We start from the raw sequence: 12,161 nt of genomic DNA, 5'->3' as shown, positions 1-12,161 counted from the left end.
TGTATGTCAAAGCTGTTATTTTATCCATTTAAGATCAAGCAAAAATCATCTCTAAAATTATTCAGGGCACAGCAAGAGTAACACATCTCTCACTCTAGTCACTGATCATTTTATTTCCCTGAATTCTAAAGCAGTCCCTCCCTTCCTTGTGGCCCAGGCAAAACAGGTAATTTGGAACTCCTAATTTCCTTGATAGGCTTGCAGAGACATTAACCACTTTTCTGCTCAACTGGTGAAACTAGCTGCTAACTGGAGGCGGTGGGGGGCGGGGAGGTAAGAGGGAGAAATAGAGGGGGGGGGGAGAGAGAGAATGAGAAAGAAAGAGAGAGAGAGAGAGAGAGAGTGTGTGTGTGTGTGTATGTGTGAGAGAGAGAGAGTAGAAGGGTCTTCAACCAAGGTTCTCATATAGCATGGCTCTGTCAGAACCTGTGAACAAGCTTACTGTTGTCTATTAGATCAAGGACAGAATCATTAGTCTGACATTCGTGGGCCTCCCCAAGCTGTTTATCTGTCTGTCCCTATCTTCTATCACTCGAAGCTTTTGCTGAATTAGACTACTGTCTCTCAGATGTTCTCCCTGCTTGTCTGTCTCTGCATTTTTACTTAGGATTTTTGTTTCCTCCTACCTATTATTTTAGGCCCAGCTCAGATGCCATTTTTTAATTTCTTTAGCTCTTCTTTTATGGCACTTACTACATTCTGGAGGTCTTAAATACTGCTTTTTGTCTAACAATCTTGTCTAACCTAGTAATTATAAATTCCAACACGGCTTGAGGGCAGGGAAGGGCCCTGTTTTTATCTGCACATGCGTTAGCACTTTCCTCAAGGCTTTGCCTGTGATAGGCAATACAGCACTTATATCTTTGAGGTTTGGACTTCCTTTAAGCATTCAGGACTGCCGCATTTTGAGAGCATGCAGCATTGATATAGCTAGGCTTGTCTTCAAACCCTCTTCATATACCAAAAGGTTATGTGTCTGGGTGGATGGTGGGTATATTCTAAGAATCAACAGGGAAGCTCCATCATATTTTAATTATAGTGCTGGCAGCAGCACGACTTTTAACAAACAGCAGTAACAAGCAGTAACACTTGGGCGGGCCAGCCACCGGAAATTGGCCTCTTTCTCTGGGTTTCTCCTACCCCCTTTTCAATCCATCACCTGTATTTATTCCTGCTATAATTTAAACACCTGTCTAGATGGTATGCCTGCAATGTGTCCCTACCCCACACATTCAGATATTTGCTCACCTGCCTTATTCGGAAGGTTGGCTCTAAAATAAACAGTGATTTGGTACTAAAGGAAAAACGCACTGAGGTCACCGTGGCAATGGACATGAGGCAGGGAATGGGAGTGGAACATCTGGATAAGCTGCTCCAGGAGAGTGGGAGCAGAGGAAGAGGAAAAGCAGGAGGGGGAGGAGGAGGTGGAGGAGGAGAGCAAGGGGTGAAACATCTGCCAAGCAGGCCCCAAAGCTTAGGTGGAGGTAGGATCTTGTGACCAGATTTCCCACAGGCAGTTATTCACTTAGCAGCAGCCAGCTAGAGAGAGGCAGGGGCAGAGACATATGGAACAAGTTGATTGTTTTTAGATTTAAATTTCTTGTTTTTTTTTTTTTTTGTTTTTTTGTTTTTTTGTTTTTACCACTGTTTCTCAGGGCAGCATAGCAAGTAATCTTGGAATTTTCTGAAGTTTGTCCTAAGCTGTTTTGTCCACTTTTGCATTCTTGGCATATTTAATGATTACTCATTTTAATGTTTGCGCATCTGAACAACATTGAGAAATAGTAAAACCTTAAAGTTGCTAATGAAACTATTTTCCCTTCTCATTCCCCTTTATTGTTTTGTAACTTCTCTTCACCCCATCAAAGACATTTCTGCTGTTTTTTGGAAAATCCCCTGCCCCTGAGCTTTGTGGAGGAGAGGAAACATTGAATGGTTCCTTTTGCCCGTTCTCTCCTTTCCTTGTCTACTATTCCTGGTAACAAGTGCTTCTCAAACTTTACAATGCAAGTAAGTTTCTCGTGGATCTTGAAAATGCAAATTTTGGTTCAGTGCAGCTGGGGCTGGGGCTGGGGCTGGTGCTGGGCCAAGATTCTGCATTTGTAATATGCTCCTGGTAATGCAGGTGCTCTTGGTCCAGAGACCGAATTCTAAATCGCAAGGCTCAATGGTACCAGGCAGTGAGGTAACACAGTGATTTAAACTACAATACTGGGACTGGGCGTGGTGGCTCACGCCTGTAATCCCAGCACTTTGGGAGGCCAGGGTGGGCAGATCATGAGGTCAGGAGATTGAGACCATCCTGGCTAACACAGTGAAACCCCATCTCTACTGAAAATACAAAAGGTTAGTTGGGTGTGGTAGCGGACGCCTGTAGTCCCAGCTACTCAGGAGGCTGAGGCAGGAGAAAGGCGTGAGCCTGGGAGGTGGAGCCTGCAGTGAGCCGAGATTGCGCCACTGCACTCCATCCTGGGCGACAGTGAGACTCCATCTCGAAAAAAAACTTACAAGATTGGGAGAATTTTCATCAGGCCGACCAGGAATTGAATCCAGGGGCTGACACATAACAATTATTTGGTCTTGAACAAGTTATTTTATCTCTCAACCTCAGTTTCCCCATCTATCTGTCTTGAAGAGTAAATAAGTTAATATATATAAAATATGCTTAGCGCATTTCCTAGAACAAGCTGTGTGTGTGTGTGTGTGTGTGTGTGTGTTTGAGACAGAGTCTTGCTCTGTTATCCACGTTGGAGTGCAGTGGTGTGTTCTCAGCTCACTGCAGTCTCCACCTCCTGTGCTCAAGTAATCCTTCCCACCTCAGCCTCCCTAGTAGCTGGGACTAGAAGTGTGCACCACTACACTCAGCTAATTTTTATATTTTTAGTGGAGACAGGGTTTCACCATGTTGCCCAGACTGGTCTCCAACTCCTGGGCTCCAACAATCCACATGCTTTGGCCTCCCAAAGTGCTGGGATTACAAGTGTGAGCCGCCGTGCCTGGCCCAAACTGTTTATTGAATTTAGCCATCATTAGTATTAATATAGTTTTATTGTTGTTATTACTGTTGCTGTAGTGGATCTAAAACGTAGCATATTAAAACTGGTTACAGTAGAACATTTTAAAGGTCCAAATACGGACTTATAAGCTTCTTATGTGTATATACTTGTGTTTTTCATGTAAAGATGCTGATTACCATTACCAGCAGGGCATGTTCTTTGAGTCATGGTTTCGATTAAAAAAAAAAAAAAAAAAAAAAAACGCTATAGGTTTTAAACTGTCTCCTGTCTTCCAGACCTGTTTGTGACCAATAACGTGAATTTGTAGGTTGGCAAGCCTAGATTTAATAGCATAGACACTAGTTATTATCCCAGAGTAGCCAACTGGCCCAATGACTATGACCTCCACTTTAATATCCTAATATAGGTTGAGTGTCCCTAATTTAAAAATCCAAAATGCTCCAAAATTTGAAATTTTTTGAGCCACCTACATGATATTTCAAGTTTTCAGATTTGGGATGCTCAATTGGTATAATGCAAATATTCTAAAATACAAAAAATCTGAAATGCAAAACACTTTTGGTCCTAAGTCTTTCTGTGAAGGGACAGTTAAGCTGTAATACTAACAAAAATGATGAGCCAGTGATTGATTTGTGAGTGGTGCTGCCTCTTTATGTACTGCAAGCCTGTTCTTTTAAAAAATTATTTAGCAGTGAAATGTTGATCATCGTTGTGTATCAGGCACCTGTAAGTGCTCTTTATCACTTTCTCTTCATCTGATCAAAGCTGGTTTTGTTATGTTATTTGGAGGAATGTAGATGGATAGAGAAGTGGATGTAGCCTGATGACATTTATGATCGCCATCTTTCTGTCCTGTTAGGGAGGAAACCTCCGGGTATGAACCCTAATTGGCTTGTAGAGTTTATTAAGGTCTCATCCGATACTGGGAGATTTTCCCTGCCCTTAGGTCTTCTCTAGGCAGGACAAGGTAGTTCTAGAGCCAGAATTGATGCTTAGATTCATTTTTGTTCAGTGACTCCTTCTGCCCATTCTGGAAAAAAGTGGGAGCTGTAAAGAAAGACCAGAGGTTTTCTTTCTTAATTTAGTCTAGAGATAATTTGCTTGGTGCAAACTAGTAAGGTGTAAATCTGTATACATAACATTTAGCCAGATCTGATTGAGAGTCTAGAGCTGTGCTGTGCAATAAGGTAACCACTAGCTACATCTGCCTTTTAAATTTTAAATTATGTAAAGTTTAAAATCCAGTTCCTCAGTCATACCAGGCATGTTTCACATGCATAGTAGTCACATGTGGCTCGGGCTTACTGTATTGAACAGTGCACATTGCAGAGCATTTCCATTATCACAGATCATTCTAGAAGATAGAAAATGATTTATTTCACTTGTTTTTCTGATTGGTCAGTGATGGCTACTTGGAGAAATGTGTAAAGAAGATTCTGAGACCATATCCAAGTCAGCCCCAAGTTGCTTGATTATGGTTAGCAATATGTGTCCTAGGAAGAGAGAGATGGGTGAGGGATGGGGGTGTTAGCTGTGGTGCATGTGCTGAGTGTCTTCTAGACAAAAAGTCCATAAGGCTAAGAATAAAATATTTAATCTAGAGGGGCAGGTTATTATCATTTGGTAGGAACAGGTTTTCTGTTTTCTTTTAGCAGGAATCCTTTAGAGAGAAAGGTGAGAAGCTTTTAAAGTTTTCTCTTTCCTTGTACAGTCTCTCATTTAAGTAGCAGTCACTTTTGCTGTTTCCCAAATTAACAATGATACTTTGCTTTTGCATAAAACGAAATCACAGTGGCTGCCACTTCTTGGTTTATCCATCACATCAGGAATGGTTTTTATGTGAATAAACATAACCCTCCAATAATCCAAAAGTAATTTCATGATCAAGTCACTTTTTACCTGCCAAGAAACAAAACTGGCTGAGGATGTTTTTTCTTTATTTTACTTCTTTAATATCTTCTGATGAAAGATAACAAGTGGGAAGTAAAATCAAAGGGAAAGAAGGAAAAGCTGGTACAGTTTTGTCAATCTCTGTATAATCACTGTTTTAAGAATTTGAGGCGTGTAACTGATGATATTTTAAAAATCTCTAATAAGTAAGGGTAACTAGGATTGTTTTCCTACTAGTTTCCAAACTAGAAAATAGATTTTTAAAACTAGAGTACCAGTTCTGCAACTTTTATGTGACTTTGAGCAAATTACTTATCATAACCTCTCTGAGCCTTCGTTTCTCCACTTGTGAAATGGTGTGGAACAGTATCTACCTCTGTGAATAATGAGTAAGGACTAAGTGAAATATAAAACCCAGAGTGCCTGACACCACTACTGTAAGGACTCAAATGTTAAACCATATTATTTGGGAAAAGTAGACCACATGCACTGGAAGGTGAACACTCTCTGTTCTATATTGGCCCTGTGACTTAGTGACTGTTGTCTAGTTGTTTACCCTCTTTTGACTTTGGCTTCCCCTTTTGTAAAATGGGTAACAGTAGAACCTGTTACAAAGGGATTGCTCGGGGTTAAATGAGATAATGCACATCAAGATCATGCAAGCACCCAGCACTTTGGGAGGCCAAGGCAGGTAGACCACTTGAGATCAGGGGTTACCAGCCTGGCCAACATGGTGAAACCCCATCTCCACTAAAAATACAAAAATTAGCCAGCCGTGGTGGCAGATCCCTGTAATTCCAGCTACTCGGGAGGCTGAGGCAGGAGAATCACTCGAACCCAGGAGGTAGACGTTGCAGTGAGCCAAGATTACGCCACTGCACTCCAACCTGGGTGACAGAGTGAGACTCTGTCTCAAAAACAAATAAATAAATAACTAAAAATAAAAATAAAAAATAATGCAAGGGCATTGCGCATAATAAGTGTTCCATAAATGTTAACTGTTAAGATGCATATGATGATGTTTAAATTAGGGGCAGTCTTGCCAAAGGATAGGTTTAATAAATCTTTTATCTCCTCTCCTTTGCATTCACTAATCTCCAAACAATACCATTTATACTAAACATGGTAAAGTGTGCACATTGTTTATTGATATTCCCCTATAAATTATTAAGCCTCCTTTATTAAGTTTTTGGCACAACTAAAGCAGTAATTGGAGAAGCTGTTATCATAAAGACCTTTCTCACCGTAGTTTTTCTACAAGTTTCAAGATCATGTCTAATATAAAAGATGTGATGATCAAATCAGGGCAGGAAAGCAGAGGAGTCAGTGTGGGGCAGGAGTGAGTTCAGGATTACAGGGAGTCTGGTTCGTTATCTGAAGGCCTGACCTACATTGCCCTTAGGATATGGGAGGAAGGACAAAGCATTTCAGAGAAACTACTGGCCGGAAAAGTTACTACCATAATTTGCTACCGTATCTTCCCTGTCTTTTTTTTTTTTTTTTTGAAAAGATCGTCTCGCTCTGTCGCCAGGCTGGAGTGCAGTGGTGCGATCTTGGCTCTCAGTGCAGCCTCCACCTTCTGGGTTCAAGCGATTCTCCTGCCTCAGCCTCCTGGGTAGCTGGGACTACAGGCGCACGCCCAGCTAATCTTCGTATTTTTAGTAGAGATGACGTTTCGCCATGTTGGCCAAGATGGTCTCCATCTCTTGACCTTGTGATCCACCCACCTCGTTCTCCCACAGTGCTGGGATTACAGGTGTGAGCCACCGAGCCCGGCCTCTTCTCTGCCTTTTAGTCAGCATATACCCTTCTTCTCCCCCTTATAGAAGCAGTAGGGGACAGAAATGGTAAGTCATGTATGGCCAGTAAGGCTTTCTTCCAAAGACTGGTCCACACTGGAGGGTGCAGCCTCCACAGACACTGGGATTTGTTCCTGACCTATGGAAAACAACTTTGTTTCCAAGAAAAGTATTTTTAGTCCTTTGGTGTAAAGACACAGTCCTAAGCTGTTTTCACTTATTGAATTCTATAACTAGGAAAGAAACACTATACTCTTGCTAAAAATGACCTTTTTTCTTTCAGAATTTTAAGAAAAAAAAATCATAATTCATTTGTAGTTTCAAAATTATTAGGTACTTAGAACATTTTATAGCAAAACATTTTCCTTGGAATTTACATTTCCAGTCTGATAACTTTCACCACTGTTCTCTAGTGTCTCATGATCAAAATCCTGCATTCAGATTTATGTCTTCTCTCTTCAACAGTCCCAGTGCATCTTACTTTGAAATGCTTCTCAGAACCATTCTTTCCTTTCCCTTTCCCTTTCCCTTACCCGTTCCCTTACCCTTTCCCTTTCCCTTTCCTTTCCTTGAGACGGAGTCTTGCTCTTTCGCCTAGGCTGGAGTGCAGTGGCACAATCTCGGCTCACTGCAAGCTCCACCTCCTGGGTTCATGCCATTCTTCTGTCTCAGCCTCCTGAGTAGCGCCACCACGCCTGGCTAATTTTTTTTGTATTTTTAGTAGATTCGGGGTTTCAGTGTGTTAGCCAGGATGGTCTTGATCTGATCTCGTGATCCACCCACCCGCCTTGGCCTCCCAAAGTGCTGGGATTACAGGTGTGAGCCACCATGCCCGGCCCCATTCTTTCTTTTCTGATTCCACTACCACTGCCCAGGTTTTAAATATATCTATATTTGCCATAACTCCTTTAAAATAATTTTTTATTATAAAAGGTAATACATGCCCAGTTTAGAACATCTGGAGAATAAACATAAGGAAGAAAATCAGTCGTAATTCAGAAATAAATGCTACTTATAGTCTGGATTTTTATTTCTAGTCTTCAGGAGTGGAGTGTCTGTTCACTTGTGTTTGTGTGTGTATGTGTTTAAAGAAATTTGGATCTACTCTATACAGTTTCATATTGTGATTTTTACTACCACAGTTTTTTTTTTTTTTAACTTGAGATATTAGCATGTTCCTGTATCATTATTATTATTATTTTTTTTTTTTGAGGTGGAGTTTCGCTCTGTCGCCCAGGGTCGAGTGCAGTGGTGTGATCTCTTCTCACTGCAACCTCTGCCTCCCAGGTTCAAGCAATTCTCTTGCCTCAACCTCATGAGTAGCTGGGACTACGGGTGCCCACACTACACCTGGCTGATTATTATTATTATTATTATTATTATTATTATTATTTATTTATTTTTTTTAGTAGAGACAGGGTTTCACCATGTTAGCCAGGCTGCTCTCGATCTTCTGACTTCGTGATCCACCCGCCTTGGCCTCCCAAAGTGTTGGAGTTACAGGCATGAGCCACCGCACCCAGCCTGTTTTTCAAAAAACGTTAATGCATACGTAATAATGTCTTACTTAGGGCAAAATTTATTTAACGATATTGTTAGCCATTTAGATCTCCTTTTTCAGTATTGAAAACAATGCCTGATTTTCAGTGTTCACAGTATAGTGTAGTGAGTAAGAACAGGGGCTTTGACAGTTGAAAAACTATGGTTCAAATTCTCGTTCTGCCATTTATTTCTAGGCCTCAATGCAATCATAGGCCTCAGTTTCCTTCTTGTAAAATGAGTATTATTATGGTACTTACCAACAGACTTGTGGCGATTTAAATGAGATGTGTGCGATGTACTCATTTACACATAGCTTGGCGCATAATGAGTCCTAATAAATATTGACTGCTATTATGATAGTCACCTGTCATTAATCATCTGCAATTGTTTTGTTGTTTAGTTCCCAGAAGCTAGATTGTAGTATCCAAGTGTACACATATTGTAATATATTTTAATAAGATATTGCCAATTGATTTCTAGGAAGAGTCTACCAATTTGTAGTCACGCAAGTAGTATAAGTACCTATTTTCACCCTTTGCCATTATTGGATACTGTCTTTTTAAATATTGTATACCAAAGTGATATGCAAAAATGGTGTCTTGTAATTTGCATTTCTTTGTAGTTTGCATCTTTCTTATAATTTACATTTACCAGTAGAAATGATGACTAGTTTTACATGTTTAATTGGCTAATTGTATTCCTCCTTTGTACATTATGTATTGAAGTCCATGACTATTTTTCTCTTAACCATCTTTTTTCTTTCTAAATCAGTGGATTCTTTGTGCATTGTAATAATTAATGTTATTTATAACTGAAATTTACTGAGCATTTAGAACATACAGATAAAGAAACAAGGGCAGAAAATACTAGTTTACCTAGTTTCTTTGAACATTGTCTACTCAGTAGATTCTTGCTGTTTTGGTTATTCGTCTTTGTTTTTCATAGCACCCAGCACAGTCCAGTGCCCTGCACTTAGTAGGGGCAACATAAATGCTTGTTAACTTACATTGACACTGACCACCCTCACTTCTGCTCTTTGTACACAGGAGCCATTCCTTCCTGGGTGCCTTTGTCACAGCCACAGCTTCAGCTCAGAGGGGTCAGCATCTGTTGGCCTTGACTTGATTTTGCCTATATGTTGTTAATGATCCTTTTTAAAAACTCTGTAACGTCAGGTCATTTCCCTCGCTTTATTTCTAGGTGACAAACTTGAATTTGGCCACTGGCATCATAAACAGAAGCAGTGCTTCAACTTCGCCCACCCTCCAACCCATCATCAGCCCTAGTGGCCCCACATGGTTGGTGCAGTCGGACCCTCAAGCTCCTGAGAATCACTCCAGCCCTCCCGGAAGCAGGTATGTGAAGGGCCCTGCAATGAGCATTTGGGTAACACAGGGATGGCCTTTGTCCCAAGCAAGCCATTCCCACCTTGAGTTCTGTATGGAGATAGCACTAAGGCATATGCCCTTTCTTCACCTGCCTCGATCCTCTGGCACCTAAGAGAGCTTCATTTTATTTGTAAGACAGTTTTCAGGCATATCAAATGAAAAGGATGTTTCTGAGATAGCTAAGACAATCACCTTGGGATAAAAGAGCAAGAATTTATGCTAGTGTAATCCTTGCTTATAGTCAACATTTTAATGTGCCAACTTTTGGCACTTTGTCCTTGTCTCTTTATTTTTTTTATATACCTTGTGTTTTTTATAGTTTTTTTATACTACATTGTGTTTCAGTAACTTTACACTCTGTTCTTTTGAAGGACATATTTGTTTTTTTACTTTTTTATCTCATGTCATATAATTGAACTCAACCTCCCTGAACAATGCGCATTTGGAAGTGGGAAGGAAATTTCCTTCATGTAGTTGAGAGATGTGGCTATAGATAAAATCCAAGTAGCTTCTAGCCATAATGTAAGCAACTTCCAAATTAAAAAAGAAACCACTGTATTGAATTCTGGTCTTGCTGTGTGTTTTAATTACCCCTGTATAAAAACAAAAACAAAAAACGTAAGAAATGGATTTCCAGCACATCTTGCTTTAATGCCTATTAAGTATGGATTAAATTGCATCAGTTCCTGAGTCGAATGAGCTAGAGAGAAATGTGACTGTTACAATGAAGTATTTTGACCAGCTGAGATATTGTTCCCTCCATTCAAAGAAGTTCTACCACAGGTACCCAACCAAGCCCCCACGCCCCGTGCCACTACTTCCAGCCTCTGCCTTTTAGTATGCTGCTTTGCCCTGAGATTCGGAGAGGGTACTAAAGACTTGGGCATGGAGGAAATACCTAGTTGTTGGTGGAGTATCTGTTGGTGTTAGAATTATTAAGGAACTAATTTGGGAAGCAGAAGCTCTGCCCAGGAAGCAGCATAAATATAAGCACATTACATCATCCTGTGGTACAGTGTCTTTCATACCAGTGATCATTGTGGTCAGGGCGAAAAGAGTCATCTTAACTGAGAATTATAAAGAGCCGAAGACCAAGAGGCAGGACTTTTTAAGGCAGAGTATCCTCCACACGGTTCTCTCCCCAGGAAAAGTCTGCTGTAAAACATCAGTCGTAAACAAGAAATTCTGTTTATACCATAGAGCTTTATTTTCCATAAAAAAATTTCCAGATATTCCATTTTCATTTTAAATTCAGAGCCTTGTTTTTATGGAAGACATTTTCACTGCAATTTTGGATATAATGTCTGTATGACAAGGCTACAGGCATTGCTCCTACGTAAACAAAATGTTAAAACCACACATTTTGGAGAAATTGAGTTTTAGCACTTTTTATGCTTGTAGATGGAATGAGGGAAAACATTTTAAATAAAAATTGTGGCTGGGTTTAGAGCTTTCTTTTGGTAGCACCTGTTAGTAGTGAGATGAAAGATGATGAGTTCGGTCAAGGATGTGCCAGGACCTAAGGTTCAGCACTGTGAGTGGCCTTCTCCCAGCCAGACTGCCCACGAGGCTGCAGTAATGCTCATGGTGCATTACACGATTGACTCCTGACCCATTCCAGCCAAAAAGCAACCCCCACAAAGTCCCCTGGTCTTTTCCTTTTTGAGTTCTTTTTACCCACAGCAGCCCTCTCTTTACCTCCTCTTCAAACACAGGAGCCAGTTTTCAGTCCCATTTCAGCTCAGGGTAGCCCTGGGACATTTTCCTCTGCCCCCAGGTGACCTCTGGTTGCCAGGACTGCCTGGAGCCTGAGCTTGAGAGTCCCAGTTCCACATGGAATTCCCAGAGGCACCCACCCTAAAGGAGCCCTGAGTGAATTCTCAGAGGTCTTTCCAGACTTGGCTGTGATGTAGGCCCCAGCCAGACCTGCAGCATACAACCTGCACAGCCCAATATCCTGGTTTCCATTTTTACCTGGTAAGTCACTGTTTGGTGGATATTTAGTCTCTTGTTGTTCTTCCTTTAGTCGTAAGGGTGACTAAGTTTAATGAATACAGGATTTGTAGCTTAGAGATCTGAGTTTTATTACTGGTTTTGACATTCAGTGACCCTAAGCTATTCATTTAATCTTTTTATTGGGTAAGCATACTTACATATAAAGTGGCCTGTTTTGAGAGCTTTTAGATTGCCTTTAAAGCACTTTGATCTCCCTGGAAGTAGGTGCTAGATAAATAAAAGGTACTCTGAATAGTTTTTCTACAGTAGCAACAGTGGATTCCAGTTTAGTTCTGATAATTCACTAAACTAGGGGCTGCCCTGTAAACTGTAATAAAATGTAAAGAGAATCCCATTCCTAGCTGTACTTTTCATCTCTGCATGTCAGAGAATTCACTGGCTTGGTAGCCACAGGAATGAAAACTGGTGACTCACAAGAACTCTGCAAATAGTGTTGTTTTTCATTTCCCTATGGTGTTGCTATTGTTCCCAATTTTATGGATCACACAAGTTTTCATCAAACGACCTTA

General features: G+C 40.7%; 1 protein-coding gene across 11 annotated transcripts in view; it reads left to right on the top strand.

Moving 5' to 3' along the window:
* TTLL5 (tubulin tyrosine ligase like 5) overlaps positions 1-12,161 on the top strand; it is a 301,096-nt gene that overhangs the window by 147,602 nt on the left and 141,333 nt on the right. For all 11 annotated transcript variants that reach the window (XM_023184491.2, XM_023184480.2, XM_023184475.2 and 8 more), the window contains one exon: positions 9,449-9,603. In XM_023184491.2, the coding sequence (XP_023040259.2) occupies positions 9,449-9,603 (155 nt within the window). The remainder of the gene's footprint in view (positions 1-9,448; positions 9,604-12,161) is intronic.

This window comes from Piliocolobus tephrosceles, chromosome 6, assembly GCF_002776525.5.
Source record: "Piliocolobus tephrosceles isolate RC106 chromosome 6, ASM277652v3, whole genome shotgun sequence".
NCBI lineage: Eukaryota > Metazoa > Chordata > Mammalia > Primates > Cercopithecidae > Piliocolobus > Piliocolobus tephrosceles.
Note: the sequence above shows the minus strand (reverse complement) of the source record. Positions and strands in the feature narration are given on the sequence as shown.